This window comes from Catharus ustulatus, chromosome 8 (assembly GCF_009819885.2).
Source record: "Catharus ustulatus isolate bCatUst1 chromosome 8, bCatUst1.pri.v2, whole genome shotgun sequence".
Taxonomy (NCBI): Eukaryota; Metazoa; Chordata; class Aves; order Passeriformes; family Turdidae; genus Catharus; species Catharus ustulatus.
Window position 1 is genome coordinate 21465136 of NC_046228.1, and position 25983 is coordinate 21491118.

Consider the following 25983-nt stretch of genomic DNA (forward strand, 5'->3'; position numbering starts at 1 on the left):
GAGTCGATGGTTCTGATGGGTCCCTTCCATCTCAGCACATTCTGCGATTCCTGAAACTTTGACATGGCGAGAGGCCTCTGGCAGCCCCGCTCAAGGCAGCGTGGAGGAAGCCGAGCTTTAAGCCCGTCCGTGTTATCACCTTGTTCTTTAAAACACATTCCTCCGAACATCTTGTTACTTGTACAAACTCAACGGGAGGACAACATCTGTGATTTGCTCACGCTGCTTCCATCCCTCGGACAAATTCTGCTAGGCTCAAGCACAGCCGTGTCCCCAAAGGCTGCCGTGCCTGCTCCCCTCGGGACAGCTCCATCGCCCCCGCAGCCCGCACAGCCCAGCGCGACCCCGCGGGCGGGCGCGGGCCCCCGGGAGGCGCCGGTGGCCACTTCCCGCAGCCGCCTTCCCGCCCAGGGGACGCGCCGCCCCCCAAACTTTATCGCCTTTCCCCCTTTCCCCCCCCCTTTTTTTTTTTTTTTTTTTTTTTTTTTTTTTTAGGGAGGAAAAAAGGTGGGGGGAGCTCAATTTCCCACTTGCCAACAGCAGATAAAAAAGTGGGGAGGGACCTCTTCTGTCACAGCCTATGTAGATTAACCTTTCAATTAGCTGTTATCAGGTCCTGTGTCTTAGCACCAGTCCTCGCAATCTGCGTCCGCCCGCACCGGGGAGGCTGGAGGTCTGGGGTGGGTTTCTGTTTTAATTTCTAAATTAATGATAATTGCTCGCGTGGCTCCCCTCCCCCGCCGGGAGCTGAACGCGTGTGTCTGATCTGCCCGTCCACCTTTGAGTATTTTGGAGTGAGAAGAGGAGCCCCGCGGAGGAGGAGGAGGGGAGACAAGGTATTCTCTCTGTATTCGTCTTCTTTTTTTCCCCTCTCGCGGAGGGGCTTAGGGAAGGTAACTGGTGCAATCAATCCGCTGGCTGGGGATTCCCTCCACCCCCTCCCCGGCTCGTCTGGCTCTCCTGGCTGGGTCTCTTCAGTGTGTATGTGTTTGGGGAAGGGGGTGGGGGGAGGCTGTGTTGTTGTTGTGTTCCTGGCTCTGCTTGCAGCCAGGAGAGAGAGCGAGCGGGCGAGCGAGAGACAGAGCGGAGCGAGCGAGAGAGAGAGAGGAGCCGCGATCGCGTTTCAGGGGCAGCACATTCCGCAGGAACCGCTGCTGCAGAAACACACACGGGCAGAGAAAGGAGGTCATTGCGAGCAAAGGGGGGAACCTGCATCCGAGGTTAGATTCCCAGGAGTTTATGCGGGGGATAATAGGGAGCATGCGATGGGGTTTGTTTGGCATTGGGTGACAGGCTGCAATTTGCCATAATAACCCCCTTTCCCTCCCCTCTCGCAGCGCAGGGGGCTTGTCACTAGGCTGGGTACTTTTTTTCCTTTAGCATCGGAGCCGATGCACGTGTTTGCAGACACTCGCGCTGGGTAAATGCATTGCAATGCTCTGCGTTTTGCAGGGGAGGGGGAGCAGCAGCAGGAGGTGATGGCTGGGTTGGATGGGGTGGGGAGAGGGGGAACGGAGCGGCGGAGGGAAGCAGGGGATGGCTGAGGTTTTTGTGTTGCATGTTCCCACCCTGTCTTTCTGAGGCGGCAATTGTTCCCTCGCAGACGGGGTGACAGAGAAGTCCCTGGGCTTCGCATGGCGAAACTTGCAGGGACCTGCATGTGGCTGCAGAGCCGGGAGTCATTGTCGTCGTCCCCGTTCCCACCCCCTCCTCCCTCCCTCGGCGGTGCGGGGTGTGTGTGCGCGATAAGCGGCTGCCAGTGCCAGGCACCTTGGGAGGGTAATGCTGGGAGCATGCTGTTCCATCTCGCCCGCCCGGGCCAGTGCCAGGCTCCGAGGCACGCGCGTGACGCTCAATATTTAAGGCTGCTCATTAGTGTGTGTCGCGCGCCCGCCCGCCCTGCCGAGCTGGTTCAGGCGGCCGCCGCCGGTGTCTCGGCAGCGCTCGCGCTCCCGAACAAACTTCGGGAGGGAGCGGGTGGGGCGGCGGCGGGGGGTGGGGAGGCCGGGGGGTGCCGGACGGGCGGCAGCGGCAGCCAACGGGAGGGCGGGATTGCGAGAAGTCCCGCCCCCGCTCGCGGCGGGTGGCCAATCGCGAGAGCCCGAGGCCCAGCGGCGAGGCGGGCGGGTGGGCGGGGCGCGCGGGTGTGTGGCGGCGGCGGCGGCCAGTGTGAGCCGCCGGCCCCGCCCCCTCCAGCGGGTGGGCGGTGCTGAGCGAGCAGGGAAGGGGCGCGCCGTGTGATTGACAGGCACCTGCCGCCAATCGCAGCCCCGGGCCGGTTGCCGGGCGGGCCCGAGCCGGTGTGGGCGGGTGACGGACAGCGCCCCCCGGCCCGTGAGCGCGCAGCGGCGTGCGCGGCGCGGGCCAATGGCGGGCGGCGGTGGGCGGGGCGCGGGGTAGGTAAGGTTTTAATGAGCCTCCATTGGGCTGTAATCAGTGTCATGTCGGATTCACGTTAAGTACAACAGGGCGAGACAAAATGGCGGCGTAGGTGCGCCGAGCCGCGCGTGGCGGCAGCGGGGCGGTCGCGGCGGCCGCGGGCAGCGCGGAGCGGGGCAGGCGGCGCGGCGCGGCCCGGCGGCGGGAGCGGCGGAAGAGCCGGCAGCAGGGGGAGCCGCTGCGGCGCCCGGAGGAGGCTCCTCCCCCCGCGGAGGTGAGTGGTACCGGGGGGGTCTCACCTGCCTCCCGCGGGGGACGCGCGGCCGCCGCCGCCCCCGGCCCCGCCCGGCGCCCCGCGGTGCGGGTGCGCGCCCGGCCCCGGCGCTGCGCTGCCCTGCCCTGCCCGCGGGTCGCCGTGCCCCGCGGCGCACAGCCCGCGGGCTGGGGGTTCCTGCCTCGGGAACGGCAAATCCCCGAGCAGGGCGGGCAGGGCGCGGAGCCAGCCCCGGCTCGGCCCCTGTCAAATCCAACAATGCCTTGGCCCGCGGCTCTAGGCGTTGTACGTCTCAGTGGCTGGGCTAATACTGCAAGAACCTTAAGTAAGTTGGGGAGGGGAATAGTCCAGCCTGGCAGTGCCACGTTTTGGAAGTGATGTTCACATTGTGTATTCTTTGCCCGGACCTCGCCTCTGGTACTCTGTCACTGAGCAGTGAAAATAAGCCCCTCTGTCAAGAGCTGACAGATACCCACCCCTGCTGCTGAAAACCACTGTCCCAAGAAGAAATGCTTTCGGTGGAACCCTGTTTCCAGGTGAACTCCTGGCAGTGAAGATCACCTTCCCATATTTCCTGCTGTTCTCTAGTACTGTATTTTAAAGTGCTTAGAACTTCCACAGGAGAAGGTGGGAAAGGTGAATTTGGGTGATTTTGCTGGTGTCATCTTGTGCTGATGCTGTTTCCTCTGGTGGCGCTTGCCGCTATCATGTTGTGAAATGATTTTATGATCTCAGAGAAGCTGGTGGGGTATCTCAGAGCACAAGCACTTCCATCAGTTCAGTTCGCATGTGCCACTCTTCTCTCCACACCCCCAAGTCTTTGGTGTCGTTTTGAAGTTACTGTAGTGTCTACACATCAGTCTTTTTAAAGCATATAGATGTGTCATTGCCCTTTCTTGTTATTATTGGAAACCCTGTGTTGTGAAAAGAATATTACAATAGCTGCCTTCATGACCTGATTAATTTTAAGAGGGATATGCACGATGGGAGTCCTTACCAGGATCTGCTTTCTCTGTGTAGGGTCATGTATTTTGCAATAGCTAAACAACTATCTTTTCTGTTTTGCATCATTAATTGAGATGGGGGTGGAATACAGAGTTCATTAGCTACAGAATTCTAAGTAATGGCTCGGAGCAAAGAAAAATGGCAAAAATGGAATGCAATGGCAGTCTTCTCTTCTTCCTCCTCCTCTGCTGCAATCCTTATCTGACCCTGATGCTGCAGCAGAGAGCTGGCCTGCTGCTGCTTCTCCTGAGTGTGTGCAGAGCAGGTAGGAGGGAGCAGAATGAGATTGTGCAACCTGCCGGTGACCTGTGAAGCACAAGTTGCTGTCATCTCCCCCAGCTGTGTCCTCTTCTCCCCTCTTGCTTCTCGTTTTTGATTTTTATAGCTGTATTAACCTCAGTTTTTAAAAGTTTAACTGCATTTACATTTATGGAAGCCAAAGCAAACTTTTCGTTAGTAAAAAACAAACAAACCTTTAAATTGTATGTTGTGATATTTGTGTAATAACTTTTAGTTTTGATTCTGGAGAGAAGTATAGCTTTTTTTGTTGCCTTTTTTTTTTTTACTACACAGCTTGTTTTGACAATCTGGATCACCTGAAAGCAATTCCTGGTCCTAGTTCAGTCTAAAAACCAGCTTATTAGAGGATTATAGGATTACTGATGACACCTGAGATTGAAGTGTTCAGTCACTGCCTTCTTTAATTATAATCAGCTGTGCAATAGGTGTGTGCTTTATAAAGGACTTATTTGCATTCATTCTAAATCCCAAACTGAAATTTTGCAACTTCTTTGTTTTTGTCTGATAATTTATGATCGAGGTAAAGGGACAAGCCTTGACTAGAGATGGTTTTTCATGTTTTAGAGGTAATGGGTTATAATTCACCCTCTAATGCTTCTGTTTTGCAGCTCTTCAGTGGCAGACTTGTTGACAGACTTGGTCAGTAATATAATACAGTCAAACTTTCTCAAATGCTTTTATTTTCAAAATAAGATACCGTACAGCCTAGAAGCTGAAATATGACCAATTACATAGAAAGAACTTTATGACTGTTGCCATAAAACTTGGAAGTTGTCCTGTGCATTTAATTATATGGAGAATCTATTTTGTGATTGAATGAGTGCTGCTGAGGGCTTGATTAAAAGTTAGTTAATTATAAGGGGAGGAAGATTAATAAATAGATATGAGCACCTAAATAGATTAATTTATAATAATTTCTTGAAAATGATATTGCATCAAAATTTGCTTGGGTAATCATCACACTTTTTATATTAAATGATGTTTGACCACCTGTTTGAACTTTTGGTATAATTGCATTCTAAACTTAGAAGCCTGAGTTTGGGTGTCCTTTTGTGTTGAATCTTGAAAGATTGTTTCTGAAACAATTTGTTTTGAGTTTATGTAGTCACTTTGTGTGTAAATGTGTGTATTTCTACATTGCCATTCTTGGATCAATCTGTTTTGGTTTCTGAAAGATCTCCTTAATTTATTGCTCCAGGATCACTCACCCAAGTTGTTTTGCTGGGGAAAATGTTTACAGTAATAAGCTAGTCTGACTCTAGGTGTGGCAGACCTTGGCACAGGAGTCATGGAGGTCAGGGGCTGCACTTCAAGCTCACGTGCATTCCAAGTGCCAGAGTAAGAGAGGCTCTGAGCTGTGGCAAAACAATTAAAAACTTGGGTTGGATGCACTTTGCATGGTTGCCTAAGGCAAAATGAACTTGGATACTGTTGGAAGGTGTGTATTTAAGATGTCTTGATTTTTCCTCCTGAAATACCCCGTCCAGTGCATTGGAAACTCTGTTTCTGCTGGTCCACTCTGCTGGTGTTGATTTAGTAGGTGCTAGCATGCAGGAGGTTGTATTACACGTAGGGAGTTTTAAGTAAATAAGTAAAAATGTAGTTCTGAATGTATATGGCTGTGAAATTTCTGCACCAAGCAGTAGACTTCATATAAAGATACAGGTTTATGCTAACCTTTTGCCACAGTCATTGGCCAATAAAAATTCCTGTAACCCACATGTTACAGCATTTATACTGAAATGTTCATCAGTGTCCAGGAGCTTGGAACAGACCCTGTACTGTGTGTTCTGGAATTTAATGGAAGTGATGTGGTTGCTTGTATGAAATTTAATATAACAGTGCTACAGTAGATGTAAAACTGAGACAAGTATGTCTGACTCAGCAAATGCAGTGTTCAGCATTTAATTAAGTCGTGACTGTCTTAATGAAGACTTACAGTGAATCTAAATAACTTTTAAAGTATCTTTCTAGGAATCTGGGGCTTTATATATAGCTGCAGAGAGCTTCCAAGTCCATAGGAAGAGTGTATGAAAAAGTCTAAATGTGAGTGAGCCTCCACTATATATAGGGTTCTGCTTTGGTGTGTTATTGTGTTTTCAGTGTCAGATTTGTGAGAGAATTTGTAGGATTTATCATACCATGGAAACACTTTCCTTCCCTATATTTGTCTGCATTTTGTAGCTACAGTATTATTTTGGAATTATCTGAAAACAGTGAGTATAAACAATTCTGTCAGGGAAAGAATGGCTTTTGCTAGCTGGAGTAAATAAAAAAGGTCTGTTTACAGAACAAGTTATTGTTTGCTTACAGATACTTGAAATACACAGAACTGTTATCAAATACAGCTTCCATGGGTACAGTCTGGAAGCAAGAAACAGAATCCAATCCGTGTAGATCAATAGGGTTCAGTATGTGAGCCAGTTAAGCGTTCAGGCCCTGCATTTGCATCAGTCTCTTTCAGTCTGACAGTCACTTGAATTTTAGTACTTTTAAATCTGAAGTTGTTTAAGCTTTGATCAGATTTCAGAAGGACAGATTCATAAAATGAATTAATTAATATGGACTATTTGGGTCTAGAAAAATTTTACACTCACCACTAACCAGCTGGTCTTTTGTTACTGATCCTGTTGTATAGGTATAATAATGTGTGAAACATGAGATGGAATTTAAAGACAATTTTGAGGGACAGAAGAAGGAAAAGGTATAGGACTAAAAGTATATGTTGTTGTACTCTTTGTCTTCATAGTTGCAGAGGAATCTTTTTAACAAGTTGAAAATAATTTTGATTACTGTATCAGTTCAAGATTTTTCCTAGCTATAGTTTACTCAAGTTTTTCAATATGATTTCAGTGCAGGATGGCTAGAATAAATGAATGAAAAATGAGATCCAGGACTTGTGTAATCATAGATGATTTTGTTATTTGTAGGCTGCTTGCCCTAGCTTTATGAATGTACTTGGATATTAGCTAATTTTAAATTTTTGCTGTGAAACTGGTAAATCTTCTACTTTACAGGATAAACCATATATTGAGAATTAATATCTTTCTCTTTTTGTTTTCCTTTGAAGTAGTTATGCAATTCTGTTGTTGCCTTCAAAAGTTCTCACACTTCATGACAGAAAAAATAGTACTTCAAATATATTTGTTTATTCATTACGCAACTCTTCTCTAAGTTTAATTTGTGAGTCTTTTAAATTGTTTTTTTTTTTTATCTGTGTTCCCACATTGAATAAACTCATCATCAGGATATTCTTTTAGGTTTCTTAAATGAGTTTTCATAGCCACTGAATTTTCTATTGGAGTGATGTATTCCATAAGTAAAAAAAAAAACAAACCAATTGTGTAACTGAGTCAATAAAATCTTTTAAAATGTGACCTCTTTATGCATCTTTGTGCTGGCAACCTATTTATATGAAAATGCCTCCTGTTACTTTGTTTCTTCTCTGTTCCTAAGGGTTTGTATCAATAATTCCTCTGTGCTGCATGCCTTAAAATGAGAAGTACTTTTGTGGTGCCTTTTGGTTTTGTAGCGAACCTAAATATTAATGAAGGATGTAGTACTTATAACTTGGTTCAGATATTTTTGGTTTTGGTTTCTGAGTTGTGTAATCAACATGGTAGGACTTTAGAGACAGGAGACTTTAAGAATTGGCAGCGGTTAATAATTTATCTTTCATTGGTTGGGGTTTGGGTTTTCTGTTGCATGTATAATCCATGCAGAAATGATTTGTAGGCAGTTTGTTTTAGAGAGTGTTTTCAGATCCCTGACTGAATGGAAATTGTCCAACAGGTCAGTAGTAGGTTAAGTGTTGGGGTGGTGGAATTTAGGAAAACTAAATCCACTGACTGTTATGAAAAGCAGAAGGCTTTTATGATGACTTGTTTGGTGTGGTGTGGGAATTGACAAATGTTTCATATAATATCGCAAAGATTTTTCTATACTGTAGCATCTATACTATGAGTGCATGTCTGAATGTGTTTTTAATTTTGATACTTTACTACTACTTAGCATTAACTGTGTTCTCTCTCTGTCTCTTGTTTTTTTTTTTTTCTTTTTAGAGGTTGCAACAAACTTTCTTTTAAGGACATACTGGTGTCATCAGGGATGAACCCCTTCTACATTTCGGTAACAGTAACATAATTGGAAAGTTGCAATCAGCAGGTATTTCTCTGCTTTATCTGACTCCTCAGGGTGGATACTTTTGACATGTTTCCAAGCAGTGTGTGGAATCCTTCCATTTGTGTTTGAGGTGTGAACAACCTCTGAAAGATCTGCTAAAAGGATAAGGAGGAACCTCTATGGGTAACTCTTGGCTGGAAACAATTACTGGTCAACCATGGTAAAACTTGCCAACCCTCTTTATACAGAGTGGATTCTGGAAGCTATACAAAAAGTTAAAAAGCAAAAGCAAAGGCCTTCTGAAGAGAGAATATGTCATGCTGTTTGTGCTTCCCATGGATTAGATAAGAAGACTGTTTCAGAACAGCTGGAACTTAGTGTTCAAGATGGTTCTATTCTTAAAGTCACTAACAAAGGTCTTGCATCCTACAAGGACCCAGATAATCCTGGACGGTTTTCATGTGTTAAACCCGGCACTGTTCCTAAATCTGTTAAAGGATCTAGAGGAGCTTGTAATGAGCTTCGTAATGTGGATTGGAATAAACTCTTGAGAAGAGCAATTGAAGGGCTTCAAGAACCTAATGGCTCCTCCCTGAAAAACATAGAGAAGTATTTGAGAAGTCAAAATGACCTAGCAAGTATTTTCAACAATCCCGCCTTTCAGCAGAGGTTGCGTCTTGGGGCAAAACGTGCTGTGAACAACGGGAGGCTACTGAAGGATGGTCCTCAGTATAGAGTGAATTATGGCAGTTTGGAAAGCAAAGGAGCTCCAAAATACTCCAGCACCTTCCCAGCTTCCCTTCCACCTGTCAGCCTATTACCCCATGAAAAAGACCAGGTAAGTCTGAAAAATGAGAGCTAATGTAGTAATGAAAAACTATTTTTGTTATCCTTTGTTTATTTACCTAATGCAAAAGTAATGATTCTTCTCGTGCTTTATTTGCCCATTTAAATGTATATGAGTGGGGATGCATGTCCAAGATTTATGCAGAATCAGTTCTGGTAAATGAGTTTTACTTGGCTCCCTATGTCCTGCCGTTGTGCATTGGGTGGTTTGCTTTGTGAATTTGGAGTAGATGAACAGAGCAGCAGGGTAGAGTACAGCTGTATGCTCTGTTGTAGGTGTGAGTTCTGAGTCTGTGTTGCCTGACAGACTGGTGTAGCTGAAATCTGCAGTGTGATTTGATTGTGGCCTTTTACCTTCATTTTCTGCCAGGATATACTGATTTTCTTGTAGTTTGACAACCTGAGATGCCCCTGGTAGGACTCGTGATGTTAAAAACAGAATTATTATTTTAAAATGATATATATATATATGTAGATAGTGAGCTTTAAAATGTCAGTGAATAGAAACCAGAATTAATGTAAATATTCTAGGAACAGAAGTGAAGGTGTTAGAGTGACAATTTGTGCTAAACTACAGGATCCTCCTTCTGTTTTACTTTTGTGGGTTTATTTTTGCTGTTACTTGAGTCTTGTTTTGAAGTTAATTGTTCACAGGATTTCAGCCTTGAGAGAGAAAGGGCTATCAATTAGGTTTTTGTTTATGAAAGGAGAGTGTCAAAGACATGTCTGCAGGTATTCTTTGATCATTTCCCATTTAGTACAGTGAAGTGTGTTTGGAATTTTTAGTGTACTTGGGGAAAATCAAGTTACCTGTTGTAGTGGGATTGGCTTACTTAAAATATTTGTAAGTTGATGGTTTGGGGTTCTTGGTTTGTTTTCATTTTTTTCCTCTTCTGTCTGGTCAAGTTTGATGGCAGTTGTTATAGACATGGAACAGTCCAGACAGCTTTGCTGTTGCAGAGGTGCCACCGGTGTCTCCTAGAAACTTGATGCATGATGGTTTGGTGTTTTTCCTTTGGTGTTGAGATGCTGGAGGATGCAGAGTGGAAAACGCTTGTGTTGGAATTTTTTTAGTGAGGTCTTCAGGAACAGTTGTTTGGGGAACTGTCAGAGGGGAGTAGTTGTAGCTGTATTTTTGTGAGCTTCTCTAAATGTCTGTTAAATATGATTGCATTTATATATGGAAATCTATTTCTGTCAAATTGGACTTCTCGGGTGTTTGAGGGACCCGTGGAGCTTCATGCTCTGTAATCAGAATGGAAATTCAGAAGTGCTGCATACTGTGCAATTACTGCTGTAGCTGTACACTACAAACATTTAATTACTTGTAGTGATAAAGCCGTCTGTTTAAGTACTTTGAGTTTCTACTGTAATTCTGATACTGTAATGACATGAAAAATTTGAGGGCTGGAGTACTGAGCAACCCAAATAACATGAATTTTGTAAAAACAAAAATCTCCCATGTTAGTCTACCTACAAAGCAGCCTTTGCAAGGAATGTTAGTTGGGTCATGGTGCTGAAAAAGCCATTACTGCCATACTAAAATACTGGTATAAGGATAAATCTGTCTTCTAGAAGTTAGCCAAACAAATCTGTTCTCTAGCAAGTGCTTTGGCAAGAAATAAGCTTTCATTTGGGTGCCTCAAAATTAGCAGTGCGACTTGCGTGTTTAAAAACTGGCATACGGTTTTTCCTGACAAAAATAGTTGTGATGTGAAGTTGGTGAATCAGTAGTTCTATGGTAGTGTAGTTTACCACTTAGTTGTGTTAAGTTGCTGAGGTTACTGAGCAAATACATAGAGACTTGTTTTAAATATGGGATTTTTACTGTTCTTCACTATTTGTGAAAGGACAGTTCTGAAAGTTACGTTCATTTCTTCATTTGAAATTGATGTTAATAGATGTATAAGCCGGATGACATTGCAAGAAAAATTAGGCTATTTTTATTGAAAGCATTTGAGTGACAGTATGGGACATGTCAAGATTATTGAAATTAATACAATAAATGTATTCAACTGGCATCTCTTGGGAATAGCTAATGTTTGATTGGTGTATTTAAAAGTTCCTTTGTCTCTTTCTATAGCTAGCACAACTAAGAGATGATTTTTGTTGGGGTGGCTAATTTTGTATACTTGTTTTGGTTTTTTTTATTTTCAAATACTAGAGGTGTTGTTCTAGTATGTCTTGACTTTTTTGGAGGAAAAGAACAATGTAAGGATGCATGGAAATCTGTTTTGATGGCTGTGGAAGTTTGAGTAATTTTGATTATTTTTCTTTCTTTAATGCGTAATTAATATCTCATCAGGATAAGACAGAAGATTTGGTCCATTAGAAGTGCTTTAGAGCTTTTTCTTTGTCACTCTCAACATTCACGCTCAGAGTACCAAATGTAGACTCTGAACCTTTTTTCCTGGGTGAAAGGTGATCAGAAGAGATACAGTCTGGCCTGTGTGGCGAGGTGGTTGTGTTGTGTGTGGGCTGTTGTTGACTTGTTTGGGGCTTTTTTGGTTGTTTTGGTTTTGGGATTTCTGTTTCTGTTTGCTTGCTTCAATCACCCACCCAAAGCATCGAGTATGTAGTGCACTGAAAAGATAAATACTGCTGAAATGCAGTGTCACTGAATTTAGTTTTACAGACTTGGAGCCTTGACTATGTGACAAGAGTGTTGAGTGGTTTGCATTCTATGAAATACTTGGAGCAGGGAGCTGGAAGTGCTAAACATTTGTCTTAGTGGTGATGATATAGGGCTGCTTTTCTCCTCCCTATTAACTGGGTGATCAAATTCAGCTAGATATAGTTCTCTTGTTCCATTAGCTTTAGAAGTAGCTGCAGTTAGTTACAGCAATACTGTGGCCATGTTTCCTCCTGGTATCCATAGGCCTGGAAGAAAGGATTTGTATAAAAATTGTGTTTCAAGTGTTATCCTGACTCTTCTGGATTTGGGCAAAGTTGCAGCAAGAGAAATCATGCAGTGCAGCTGTTTAACTCTTCCCTTACTGGATCCCTTTCCATTCCCTAGTGTGTGTGGAGGGTTGCTTTTCCATCTCTGAATGAAAAGAAAGATACAAGCAGAAGGTTCATGGAAAGACAGATCTTGTTGAAGGTCAGTAGCTTTTGGCAGCTATGTGGTATCTAGGTGGTACATTCTAAGTGTCATATATATGCTATATAAAGGACTTTTCAGTTATCTGAAGTGTTCTGGTGGTTACATTGAGGTAAATGCTCACTTGATGTGTCTGGGAAGGTAACTTGAATCAGTGCACTTCAAAAGATGCCTGATGTAGTGTTAACTGGATGTGTGAAGGACAGCATCCAGCCAGAGGTGGAGCTGCCTTAAGAGTGAAGGAAGACTGAAGGCCATGGGATCTTTAAGGATGAAGACTTAGTGTCTTTTTTATGTCCTAAAAAAATCCCCGGAAAAAAATCTTCCTCAAATAAAGCAGCAAAAAAGCCAAAAAAACCACACACACAAGAAAGCAGAAAAATAATTCATTTGGTTGTGTAGCAGTTTGATCTCGTGCACTTCACTCTGTTGCAGTGCATATTTAAACAATTTAACTGCTCTTATGTGCTCTTCCTTATGCTCAAGAGCATCTTGCATAGTTACCCTCCCTTTTGCTTCACACCTTTTCTCACCAAGCATTTTCTGAAAAGGGCTGTATGAATATGTTAACCAGAAAATGCAGTGTAAAAACTGGTTACATAGCAGGGAAGGGTGTGAAGAGAGAGGAAAATTGAGTGATACTTAGCTTTTCAATAAGCTTTTGAAGCATTAAAATGCGCTTCTGGAAATGCAGCAAAGTGGTATTTAAAACTTATGATTAGTTTTAAGAGGGTTGTTTAATTTATCTTTTATGGTGTCAGTTGTAGAATGGCAATATTGCTGGTGATTTTTGTTTTCCTTGTGACTTGGGCAAGCGCTAGGAAGATTCTGCAGTTTGGGAGCTGCATGAAACCTAGTAAGTCTTGGGAGTTAGCCATCTCCTGAGCACAAGTGCTGGGTGACTATAACCTCAAAGAAACAGATACTTGTAGACTGCTGGCAACTCTTTATTTACTTATTTTTAGACATAATTTAAAAGAATAAATTCCGCTTTTAAAGGTGAAGAGCGAGTGGCCATTGTAACATCACCAGAGAGCTGTGGGAATGCATAGTGTATCTCAGCAGTTTCGTCTTTGCTATGTTCAGAATAATTAGTACTTAAACTTCAAAGTCGTTCAAATGGAGATGGCTTGATGTTGGTTCTCCTCAGCGTTCTCTTGAACAGCTCAACAGCTGTGATTTTCATCTGATTCTTGGCATGAAAAAATTTAGTAATCCCTCTTTCACTTTCAGTTTGTCTTTCTAAGCTGACTTTCATGCAAAATCGAACTTGTTTTATTAATTTTTCTTACCCTGAACTCCTATCTAATTTTGTTTTCACTGGCCTACGTACATTTAGCTTTTCAAAATGTAACTTGGCATGGGTTGAATTTCAGTTTTCTGGTATGTAGCTTGTGCCAGTGCAGACACTGGGTGTTCCTCCTTCTGTCTATCAGGCAAAGGGCCAATCTATAGCGAATTGCTTTTTTGGAATTCAGGCTCCTCCTTGCTCAGTTTTTCAGCTTCCTGCCTTCCTGTGGGTAGGCAGCAAGACAGCGTTGGTTGAGATTTCTTGTTGCCTCTCTCCTCTAGACTTTCCACTGTGTAGAAACAGAAAAGGGAGGCAGAAAGGAATGCACAATGTATCCTGCCAATTTACACGTAAGGGGATATTCATGATGCTGAACTTAGGGAGCTGCCTTTGTGTGGTGTCTGGGCTTCTGAGGGTGAGTGAGCACCAAAATACAGTGATGGGGACGTTTCTAGAGTGTCTGCAGTGCTATAGTTGAAGAGCCTGTACATAAAGAAATCTAGAAACCTAGAAAGAGAAATCTGGGGTTGAACTTTGTCTATAAAATAGTGTTGTCTTCAGATGCAGCCTTTATTTCTCTCCTCATAACATCTTCATGGTGACAAAGTACTGAGGAATGTTGGCATTACTTGGCAAACACTAAGTCTTGTGTTTGTGCTTCCCATTATTTCAATTCACAAGTTACCTTTATTTCTTGGAAGGGTGACTTGCACCTTAACTGTGTGTAGATCTGTTCTTGGAAGTTCTGGGATGATTGCTAGGTTCTGCTGCTCTTGTGTTTTGGGGTGTTTAGGTGTTGGGTTTTGATTTTTGGGGTTTTTTTGGGTGGGTTTTGTTGTTGTTGTTTGTTTTATTTTGGGGGGCTTTGTTTTGTTTTTCTGTCCCTGTAGCTTCTGAAATGTTAAAAGTACCAACTCTGTGCATAAGCCACGAGAACACTTAGAAATAGATCCTATTAACACTTGAGATACTGGAGCTTACCAGAAAGTCAAGTGGAAAATTCTCATCACCCCATATTGTGGACAGGCAACTCATACCACTGCATAGATGAATATATCTGGCTTTGGGGGCTTAGTTTTTTGTTTCACAATTCAGCACATTTGGACCAACATAAGAAGCATATTTGTAAAAGTTTTCTTGAATTGTATGGTGGGAAATAAGTTGAATAGTGCAATCTCCTGAGTTAGACTGGTCGGTTCCTTCATAAGGCAGGGTAGAGGTTAGTTTTTAATTTGTGATGTAAATTAGTTTCTGCAAATAGGGTCATATTTGCAGTAGCCTATAGATCTATGAGGGGAAGACCCTACTCATTCTTTTTTCTCCCAAACTAGATAATCTGAGCATAGTTCTGCATGATGTGCACATGGTTCTTGTTTACTGCAAGGAGTGATTCCAAACCTTATACTGGAAGCTCTTTAATCCTAAGGCTTGCTAAAATTTGATTCTTTTGGCTGTTTCCCTTCAAAATTAATTGGTGTGGTGTTCTGTGATGAGTCCTTTATTGAAACTGACAGCAGTGAGTTAAAGAAATCCTGTGTAGTTCCAGCAGTTCTCTTGGTGTTTATTCATCTATGCTATTTTCTGTGAACTCTTCTGTCTTAACTGGGAGTGACATTGGATTCCTAAACTATGGTTAGAGGTTTTACTCTTTGCATTTTTCCTCCCAGACTAATTTTTCTTCAGCTAGTTAATGTGTGGATATCTGCTTCATCAAGATTCCTTCTAAAACAGAAATACCAGAAGGCTGCCTTAGATAGGAAAGCTACCTAGCATATTTTCTCAGTGCTGTTTTCTTATCTGTTCAAAGTGTCTTTGCTCTTCAGTGTTCAATAATAACAATGGTCTTGACTCTTGGGTATTTTTTCTGTGTCAGTTGAAATATGATAGCAATTCCATATTGTGATAAAAAAATCTTGATAACTCGCAGTTGAAGTTTTCTGCTATTTTTGACATGTTTTTTTTGTCAAGAAAGATAACAGGTATAGGTAACTGCTAATTAACTGCAGTTTTCCAATTTAGGGATTGGAAATGGTAAAAGACTCTCACTATTAAAAGAATTTCATGCTAGCTTTAAGAAAAGACTCCAAAGTTTTCTTTACAACTTTGAATCCATTTATGGTCCTGTAACAACTTGATTCTCTGTGTTCAGGACTATATTTGCTGGGTATAAGGACAGACTCGTGATTTGAGGGCCTGTTTCAAGCAGGCCACTAGGATTTCATGGAAGCAAGTGGATGGAGTGCTACTGTGTACTGGAACAACAGTATTAGGTCTCAGATGATGACTGTAGAATTTTGAACATGGTGTTAGATCAGGTACCACTTAACTGACAGATCCACTGCTGTCCTTTGTGGTTACCTGGTAAGTGACAAATAAACTTTTAAACTAGTGTAATTTTCTTCAATTGCAAAATTACTTGTATTTACTGTTTTTCTCAATCTGCTTAAATCCTTCATTGAGGAAAATTATTACTGGTGTCACATGGATTTTTCTGAGGGTTTTTTTTCCTTTCCAGGTTTGTTGCGAAGAGCTTAAAAGTTTTGATTTTGCAGGCACAGCCAGCCTTCTTGAAATGAGTGTCTGTGACCTGTTACAGGGATCAGGGATGCCTATGCAGGCAACTCCAGGGGTGCTGCACTTAGATTCCAGGTTTGTGTGGATTATTGTGACTTCAGGTTGTGCTGTAGCTAAGATGTTACATAAGGAAAATCCCATGTGGTGAGACAAACTGCAGACTAGTGAATTGTCCACTCTCCTACCTTGTCCCTGAAGTGCTAGCTACATATGTTCAGGAATTGCTGCTTTGTCAAGTTTTTTGGGTCTAGAGGGGCAGAGTCCCATTTTTCTCCCCTTATGGTTGTGGTGGTGCAGTCCACCAGTTACCAATTACTGCAGTTGAGACTTCTGGTTTTAATTACGAGCAGGACTCTGGCACAGGAAAAAAAGCTGTGCATGATCTCAGCAGAGGTGTCTGGTAGGCATGGCTGATATTTCTGCATCTCCAAATAGAAGTAGAGCTAGCTTAGGCTGTGGTGAATTTGCCACACATTTTCCACATGCTCTTCAGGAGTTAATTTCATCACTGGTGGTATTTTGAAGTTGGCTTTAATTTCACATCTGTTTTTTTCCAAAATGATGCAAATGAGTGACTGTACTTTTCAGGACTAATTTTATGTAATGTCCATGTATCCGTGGCAACGCTAACTAGCAATGTTTGCATTTGGCTCAATACAAGACAAATGTCAGTGGCACCTGTGTTTCAGATGTAGAGTACAGGCAGTTCTTAACTGATGAGTAAGTAGAATCACAGAATTATTTAGGGTGGAAAAGATCACTCAAAGATCAGAGAGTCCAACTGTTAACCTAGCACTGCCATGTTCACCATTAAACCATGTTGCTAAGGGCTGCATCTGCATGTTTTGTGAATGCTCTCAGGGATAGTGATTCCAACACTTCCCTAGGCAGCAGGAAGTACTTGCATGAAGCAGTTGAAAGGAGTACAGTCAAGATAAAATTGCCATAGATGTGTGGGGCTGTTGTGTTAAAGCACCTCTTTCAGAACTACATATTGGGTGATTGTAGTGAAGATGGATTTTATTTTTTTAGATGGCAAAATAATGAGAGGTAACTGGTCTAAGTTGCATTGAGGGAAATTGCAGGTAGATGAAGGAGAAAATCCTTTAAAATGAGGATGGAGAGACATGGAACAGAGAGTGGCTACAGAGTCTCCATCCTCAGAGCTGGACTAGGCAGTGTCCTGAGCAACCTGATTGGTAAAAATACCTAACCTGAAAGTAGTGTGGAATTCTTTAAAATGCTTAGCATGAGTGGATAATGAGCAGTAGTTAGAAAAGACATTGTATGAAAATACAGTTAAATGGGTGATGAAAATGTCAGTGCTTGAGCCTGAAAAGATTCTGAAGACCAAAGTAAGCTCTGTTAGTAGTAGCTACTTAACAAGTTCTATGCTTATGAAGGCTACTGTATCACTCCCTTCTATTCAAAATTTAAGGATACTCAGCTTTCATTTCCTACTTTCCATTTTTCTCCCTTGACCTCTGAATGCTAGTATACCTGCTGTAGGAGTTGGTTTAACAAGAATCTGTTGATGGTAGAGGAAGGGAACAGTACATTGACTCCTGCAAGTATTTGGTTAGTTTATAAATATTAACATGGAGGTTAATGTAATAAACAACGGGGTTATACATAAACATGGCATTTTCTCATCTGAATATTTTTGCTCTTCCTTGAACTGTCTAACTCTCTTCTCTTTCCTCTTTATCCAGTTGGAAAAACTGAATGACACAAAAACCTTACTAATGCTGTTTTGCAAATATTAATCTATTTTAATGCTGAAAAGCTGTATAGTAAACCCAGTGTACTTATTTTTATATGTTTGGCATGCATTCTGCTGATCTAGCAAAGCAGGCTTTTGGATGTTACAGATGTTTTCTGAGGGTCTGAAATTTATAGATAAATTAGTCAAAAGATGGCTCAAACCACATGCAGGGTGGGTTCTCAAGGTAGCAGCATGTGCTAAGAGCCTGCAGGATGTGTTCTTGTGCCTGTACCTGTATGTTGTAGCTACACTCAAAAGAACTGCAGCTCATGCTCTCTTGGAAGCCAGTAACTTGCTCCATGGCTTTTTCAAAGAATTGCTCTTGTTGAGTCACTTGACATGTTTGTCTGCCATATACTTAAGGAAGGAAATTATTGGTACTTGTGTTCAATAAGTTCTGTGCGTTGCCATTTGGGGTTTTTGTGACAATGGGCAGTTGTTTTTGCTTTATGAATCTGCACTGTGTTTAAAACCAGTGACTTCCTGGCTCTTCTTGCAGGCATGTTTTCCTTCTTTTGGTGGAGAGTTGCAAGAGTCTTTTCTGATCTGAACATGAGGTGGGTGGTAGGAGTCTTATTTGGAATAATAAACCACCTCAGGAATCTTCCTCTGTGTTCCCAGTTTCCTATACTGCTCTGAGTTCAGGAGGATACCTCAATTTTTGACTGAATTCAAGTAAATAAATGTGGCTTTATTCAGGCTGGGATTGACAGATTTTGTTTTATGTCTTCTGGAAGAAACTAGTGATGGAAGAAAGAAAAACTGCTTTTTATCTGCCAACGTGAACCAGAATCTGAATGATTTATACTGTTTCTTTTTCAATATTGTCATTGGATGTATTTTGAAGAGACCTCTGTATGACTTGCTTTCTAGAGAAGAGCTTGTAATATATCTGAGAATAAGCTTTTTCCATTTTCTGATCTGTTTGGTGCTAAAATTTTAATTTGCTTGATGTTTTACTAATGCAAGTGAGTTTTGCTAAAACAAGTGTATTTCTAATTTTATCAGAGGTTTTGTATTTGTATGGAGTTTACTTGTAAAGATTAATGCCTTAAAATTTTGTATTTGGTCCCATGTAGCAGGGTAGGGAATCATAAAATAGTTTTAGTAGCTGAGTGGTATTAGCATTGAATCTCTTATTTTGCTTTTCCTGTAAAAAATATTTATCATAGTTTTGGTGACCTTGTGTTGGCTTTTAGTTTCTGACAGCAACTTTAGTAGCAAATTCCTTCCTTTCCCCACAACACATGCATGTTTACTTCACTGTTACTGATACTGTGAGACCAGCAGCTTTAAATAAGGTTGGCTTTTTTCTTTTATGTGCACAGCTAGAATGACTCCCATTGTTATTGCTTTCTTAGGGCATGATAACTTGACTTTTTCTTATTTAAGATATGTATTTAATAAATTTTACCAATTAGAGTATAGACATCTGTTTTGGAGATCAGCAGCAATCAAAATCACTTACGAAGAAATTGTTGGCTCGTGATGCATCTAAAATATTTCTGGAAGTTCAGCTTCTTTTAGCTGTTGCTAAGAGATAAATTTTTATTGACATGAGTGATGTGAGGACATGTCAGCATGCTACCAGTTGTTTTATAGGCAGTCAGCTCTGCCGCCTTGCAGATGGTTGGAAAACTCTTGGTAGAGGGTAAATGTGTGCTGATTATCTCGCTGAATTAAGGTAACCTTTTGTTCATTGAATTCTGCAAAGCAGGCACTGAGCAGCTGCTCTACTGCTGAATCTGGATTTTGTGAATGCAAAGATTAAAGGGTGGTTAGTCCTGTTCCAGGTACATTGGCCTGCTGTAAGAATTTCTTGTTTCATATTACCTTTCAAGTGTTGCCTATCTTACTGGATTGGTAACTCTGTTCAACATTTTCACTAAACTGAGTTTTTAAATTTTGTTGCCACCACATGATTATTGATCTTTTGAAACTTTGAAAACTCTGCCTTTCTTCAGGTGGTGTCAAGGGAAGGCTCTTGTTTCTGCCTGATTAGACTTGCCTGAAATATCGTTTAAGCAATCTGATGATTATCAAGTTCTTAAATTTATTTTGGATTACATTTATGGGTGTACACCTGATCTATGGGAGTATATTTAAAGGTCATACTTCACTGTCATGTTAAAGCTTCTGTGTAGACTTGCTTTCCCCATCCTTTAGAAAACAAACTAATACACAGAATTTTATTAAGGACTGTTTTCAAGATTTAAAGGATTTAGTTTCTAGAGTGATTTTGGAAAGGGATTGGGGAAGGAATCGTAGCATCCCCCAGATCAAACTTAAAGTACTTTGACTGCAGAAAGCATTTCTGGGTTGTTAGTCTTTACATACTTTTTCATAAAACTGTTAAGGTCTTCAGATTAGTATAGCTTTGTCTAAGAAAATTCTGTTTTGTAAGGATCCGAAAGGGAGTTGTTGTGAGACTATTTCAATTGCTTTAGAAAGTCAATGGGTAAACTATAAATCTAAAAGTATTGTTCTGTCAGCTATATATGAAGGGGTGTGCTTGTGTACTTTGCTGTATAGAAGGGGATAATAGACACTTCTTCATACAGACCCTGTATTTAAGGGTTAGTGTCTAATGCACGTTATAGAAAAATGTTTTTCAGATCCAGTTTAAGTTCATCTTCCCTGCCCTAAGTGTAACTTTGACTTCATTCCTGAAAGCTTTGGGGGTTCATTTATTTTATCAAGTATATAATGTTTTACAGGATTCTTATGTTTCTTTTCAGCCCACATCGTACACTGACTACCAATAAACAGTTGACCATCTTCCATGCAGTTACAGGAAGTGTTGTTGGGCTGTTTCTGTAGAAACTATATTGTTCAAAAACTAGAAATTCTATTTTAATGCTAGGATTCTAATAAGAAGCTGATTTAAAGTCAGTATTTGGGGTATAGAATTTAGAAATTAATCTTGTTAAATGAATTTTGTTACATAAAACTGTAACACAATGGGATATGATATTGTCAAACCCAGAAGCTGAAGTGTTTTTTCTGTTGTAGAAATACCACAGTCAAATGATTCATCTTTGAAATTATGTAAAAAAGAAGCAACGTCATATTTGTTTCATCGCCCCCAATATATTTTTGCCCTAATAAGAAAATTGGTTTCAATTTCTGAAGTCGATGCTAAAACACTTAGTGAAATACCTTCCATCATAAATGTTCAAAATAGCTTCTCAAAGTGAAGAAATTGCTCTTCTCCTGTGCCTAGTGGAATTTTTATGGATTTTTCTTCCTTTGCCTTTCAGTTTCCTGAAATGCTGACATCTAACTCCAGTACATTTTCAGTAATTCCTTTCTACCTCTGCTTTGTATCAAACCGGTTTCTTTTGTGACCTGGTTTGTGTTTTGAAAGTTAATTACAGTAATTTCACAATTATAAGCCGCACCATTTTGACTAAAATTTTGGTCCGAACCCGAAGTGCGGCTTATAATCAGGAGCGGTTTATATATGGACAAAGAATGACAAGTTGCTGTTTTAGTTTGGAGGACAGGTGTCTGCTGAGAAAGGCAGGAGCTTCTCTTTGAAATGGAGAATGTAAACCCCCTCCCTCCAAATTATTACAATTTTGAAATCAAGGGGCTTTCAGGCAAAAATATGGGAATTAGGAATAATAGCTCTTTTCTAGGGAAATTAAAATAGAAATACAGTACTACAAAGAAACAAACTCCAAACCTGACAAAGTCAGAGTACAACCTGACACCCCGTCAGGCAGGGTGTTGGTAGCAGTTCCATTCAATGGTGGCTGCATCCTCTTGCAGTGACAGATGTGGCTCAGTTGGAGCAGTGCTCCTGTACAAGATGCAGTTTCCCTCCGGAGGTCCAGTGGTGATGTGGAGAAATCCGGTTTTCCTCTGGAGTCCAGTGGAGAAAGGGGCTCCCTTAGTGTCCCAAACCTCTGTTTTTATCTTGGTAAGAAATGTTGGGCTCTTCCCCCTGGCTGGAGCAACTTCCAATGGGATGCAGTAATTTTATCAGTCACACAGTGGGACTCAATGGGCCATTAGCAGACAATGACTCGCTGGAGGAAGGATGGATTGTGAAAAGATAAAGAACAATGCCCTGACTGGTTTCAATGGCTGACCCATTAGCAGAATATCTGCTGTTGAGATAAGGATCACTGCCCCCACCCTCAACAGATGGTGATAGAATAGATACCTTTTATCATGCTCTGTGTTGTAATGTGTGGCTTATAATCGGGTGCGACTTATATATGGACAAAGAATGAAAAGTTGCTGAAACCCAGAAGTGCGGCTTATACTCAGTGTGGCTTATAATCGTGAAATTACTGTATATAAAAATCTGAGCTATTGTCATAGCTTTAAAGAATGGTCTCTAAGATTGCCTCATGTTAAAGCTAACTATTGCATAATAATATATATATATGAGAAAATTGAATCTTTTATCTCTTAGCCACCTTCCCTAGAATATATTGCATGAACTACGGTAAACTGGTATTAATTCTTTCTTCAGGCAAAGTAGACCAAGACACAGTAGCTCCTGCAGTGATAGCTCCCACTTGTGTGGGACTGTGGCCTCCTTGGAGATAAGGATGAAGATAAGGCAGGTGGCATGATGACTTCTAAAGTACAGCTTCCAGTATCAGAGCTGGAAATGGCAGCTTCTGACACGAAGTCTGGCTTACAGCACTGCTGTTCCTTGCTGCTGTTGCAATCTACCCAAAATGGCACAGATAAGCCTCGCGCGCACTTGTAACAACTTGGAAAATTACTCAGTTATGTGATCTAGCAGTCCCCTTCACCTCTGATCTTTTTAAAGCCTGTAATAAAGGGTGCTTGCTTTTGGATAGCTTTTCAGTAAAACATTGCAAAATGCTACAGCTGGATAAAAAATCCCTCAGGTTTTAATTTTAAATTTAAACTGTTTTCTTGGAAGGAGTTTGGGAGGGGGTACCACAGGGAATATTGCCTGTTACCATATATCACTCTTCATTGAAAATGAACTGTAAGACTATAAAGCCAGTAAAGGAGTAATTAAATTCTTAATTGGGGCTGATATTAGCAGGGGTACAATGACAAGTGTTTTGATACAAGCAAAACAGCAACAGGGAAACGACTTAGAGCTACCTTTCAAACTAAGACAGCAACTCTTTCTTGTTAAGAGCTCTGTGAAGTTTTATTTGTTCTCCTATACTCTGTTGATATGGTTACTTTTATATACAAGTAAAAACACCACTTTTCCTAAGAGTTTTTAATATAGTGCTACAATAAAGTAATGTTTATATTTTTTTGCAATTTTAATGCATTTGGATTCACAAACTAGGAAATAAGTAGTCTACAAAAACTTTTTCTTAGTAGATCTATTAAATTCCATCACAACTCTATTTGATACAGCTTATGCCATTGGCACTTAATCCTGCTGTGGTTTGTACCAGAGAAGAGAAGTTTGATGTTTATGCTTTATGCTTGTTTTTTTGTTTCTTAGATATGCTTTTTCAGGCTTGTCAAGAGTAGCATAATCTAGAATAGATAACCCACTTAGTGAAAACAATAGCATAACACAGAGGGGTTTTGTTTTGATTTTTAAAAAGTAATTAAAAAAATATATATCAATTTAGCAGAAGTACATTGAAGGAGTTTTTTGTGAGTGATGTTGGTTGTTTAGCTTCATCAGTGTACAACTTGAGTGAAAAGCTGTAGTCAATGCTTCCCTTAGCAGCTTCCATGGAGGGTACTGACAAGTATCCTGTTACGAAAGTAAGAGGCAGTAATGTATAATCTGTATAAAACCTGTTCACATGACATGCAATTTAGCTTTATTCTCTGGGTTAGTTTGTCCAAATTTCCAGTTTGTATTCAGACTCTGTACTTCCTAGGTGATACCAACATCAGTAAAAACAGTATGCTGTGGGGGTTTTTGTTATTTTGTTTTGCTTTGAGTGCTTCTCAAGAGTGTTAATTAGGAAGTCACTAATACAAATATCTCAAATGATGGAAGAGGCCCAAATATTGTGTCAAAATGGACAGATTTCATTCTTCTAAACTTGTGACTACTTCAGAGACTTGAAGCTGAGCAGTGGTTCTTGGTACAGCTGTTTCTGAACTTTTCCCGTGAGGGAACCTTAACTGATAAGATCTTAACATGGGTTTTGTGGTTTGACTGCTCATAATTAGGGGAAGGAAAAAGCCAACTATGATTTGAGTTTGCTATTGTGGTATAGGACACAGTATAGTTCATGCTGTTTCCTGTCATGCAATAATCTCTATTAGGTTCTTTTGCAGAGTTTAGTATTTTTTTATTTAGCCTACAATAATTTGGGAAAACTAGACAAATATATGTGTAATGTTGGACTGTTCATCTGCTGAAGGAGTAAAAAAGTGCTTTCTTTTTCACCTGTTTCACTGGCTCTACCTTTTCCTACCCACCTACCTGCCTTCCACCATCAGTTCACACAGCTTAAAAAAATAGTTGGTTTGAGGCCCTTACTACATGTATGTATTTTTTAACTGATGTAAAATTGAGTAGAAAATGCAGGTTTAACATGCTGTTTATGTTTTCAAAGTCTAAAGTCAGGATCATCAGTCCCTTCCCATGGTTCTTTGTGATTCAGGATCTGCAATACTAGTATAATAGCACAGGTGAAACTTGAGAATAGGTCTATCTAGTGTGTTAACTCAAGAGCTCAGGCTTTTATAGCTGGATTAAAATAATCTTTCTTTGGTCCTGACTTGTAACACTGGATTAAATTCTGACTAAGTTAAATAGATAATCCATTAGAGTAGAATCAAAAGACCAAGTGAATGCAATGAAGACAGTTTCTTAAGAGCTTAATTTAATGCTTAATTATTCTGACTTGGGAGAAGATTCTGTCTTTAGCAGTATGATGCAGATGCTCTGTTTGAAGATGGAAATGTTCTTACCTAGATTACAGCCAAGAGCTGTTCTTGCAAACAAAGAATGATGGCATTTTGTTAACAGCACATTATTTGGAATTGAGTAGCCTTGTTTATGCTGCAGAAGCACTTCTGTAGTACTGTAATTTTCTTCTGTTTCATGTCTGAAATGTATCTGATTTAATACTACCTTCCTATGAAAGTTGTCTTCCATGTGTATGTACAACCGTACAACATGTTAGATTTCCAAAAATATTTTTGCCTTTTGATCTGTAGGCTAACCACTCCTGCATAGTACAGTTGCAGGTTGTTGAACCCTGTCTTTTCTATTACTGTGTTCTCCTTTGGTTATACAATCATTAGATTCTTTAATGGTCATGAAGTTCATTCTTGATATGTTTGAGGGCCAGTAAGAAAAGACTTGTTGGCTTTCATGCTTGGAGATGTTTTTATGCTAAATAAAGTATTTTTGCAGATCTTCTTGGATATAGTGATTTTGCAGAAATAGGTGAAAACATTTCAGGGTTTCTCATGGCTATGTGAAGTTAGCTACTTTACTGAGTTTCCTTTAGCTTACATGTCTGCACTACAGGGAGTTGCCATTTCAAGCTGTTTGGGTAGAAGTTGTTCTAAGAGCATGCATTCTAGGTTTTACCAGAAGGATTTAGGAGGATCTAGCATGTTGGTCACTAGGTGAGATTTGATTCAGCTAGGAGACTTCCTGCCCTCCATTGATCCAGGAGAGTATCTGGCATGCCAGGATCTGCAGAACTGCTATCTGTCTCATTTGCAGCTGTAATCAAAAGTAAGTGTATTAATTTCTAGTACGAGAGGTAAATGATCTTCAACTGCTTTTCAGACTCTTAAGTAATGAGTCTAATCTATTGCAATAAAAGCTCTACCAGTCAATGAGTGTGGTACTTTAAGTAATTCTGTGGTTTAAATTTAATTACTGTACAGTGCTTTTTAAATCAAACTTTTGCTGGCTGCAGGGCAAAGCATCTTAAGCTTTGTCAAATTTAAACTGTATGTTATGTGGAATTTTTTAAAGAGTGATAACTATGATCCTGTCATCTACAATATGCTCTGTATTTACAAGAGAAGAATTGCAGCTGTTGAAGTTGGTCAATTATATGGGAAATAATGGAAGCAACTGTGCTGGGATGCCAGAAAATAATTGAGTGTGTAAATGAGAGCCAGACTCAGTAGTCTGTGACATCACACAGTGAATGCAAGGTTTTAATGATAAACTAGGTACTAATTATGGAGCTTTTCTGTGCTACAAATGAGCTAATTTATAGACTGCCAGCACCTGAAGAAGGAAGTCTCTTAGGGCCGGAGGCTTGTGTATTATAACATATTTATTGGTTTGATAAAAGCTGTATTGCATTATCTGTCCAATTTAACTAGGAAGTATTTTTCTTATCATTTAACTGTAAATCTCAAGAGGAGAAAAC

General features: G+C 40.8%; 1 protein-coding gene across 6 annotated transcripts in view; it reads left to right on the forward strand.

Moving 5' to 3' along the window:
* The first annotated feature begins 564 nt into the window (after positions 1-564).
* The window catches only part of KAT6B (lysine acetyltransferase 6B), a 110143-nt gene continuing 84724 nt past the window's right edge, over positions 565-25983 (forward strand). The window contains exons 1-2 of one of the 6 annotated variants that reach the window (XM_033066199.2): positions 565-680; positions 8020-8918. In XM_033066199.2, coding sequence (XP_032922090.1) covers positions 8298-8918 — 621 coding nt within the window. In that variant the 5' untranslated portion in view covers positions 565-680; positions 8020-8297. The other 5 variants (XM_033066200.2, XM_033066196.1, XM_033066201.1 and 2 more) reach the window with 5 other exon arrangements.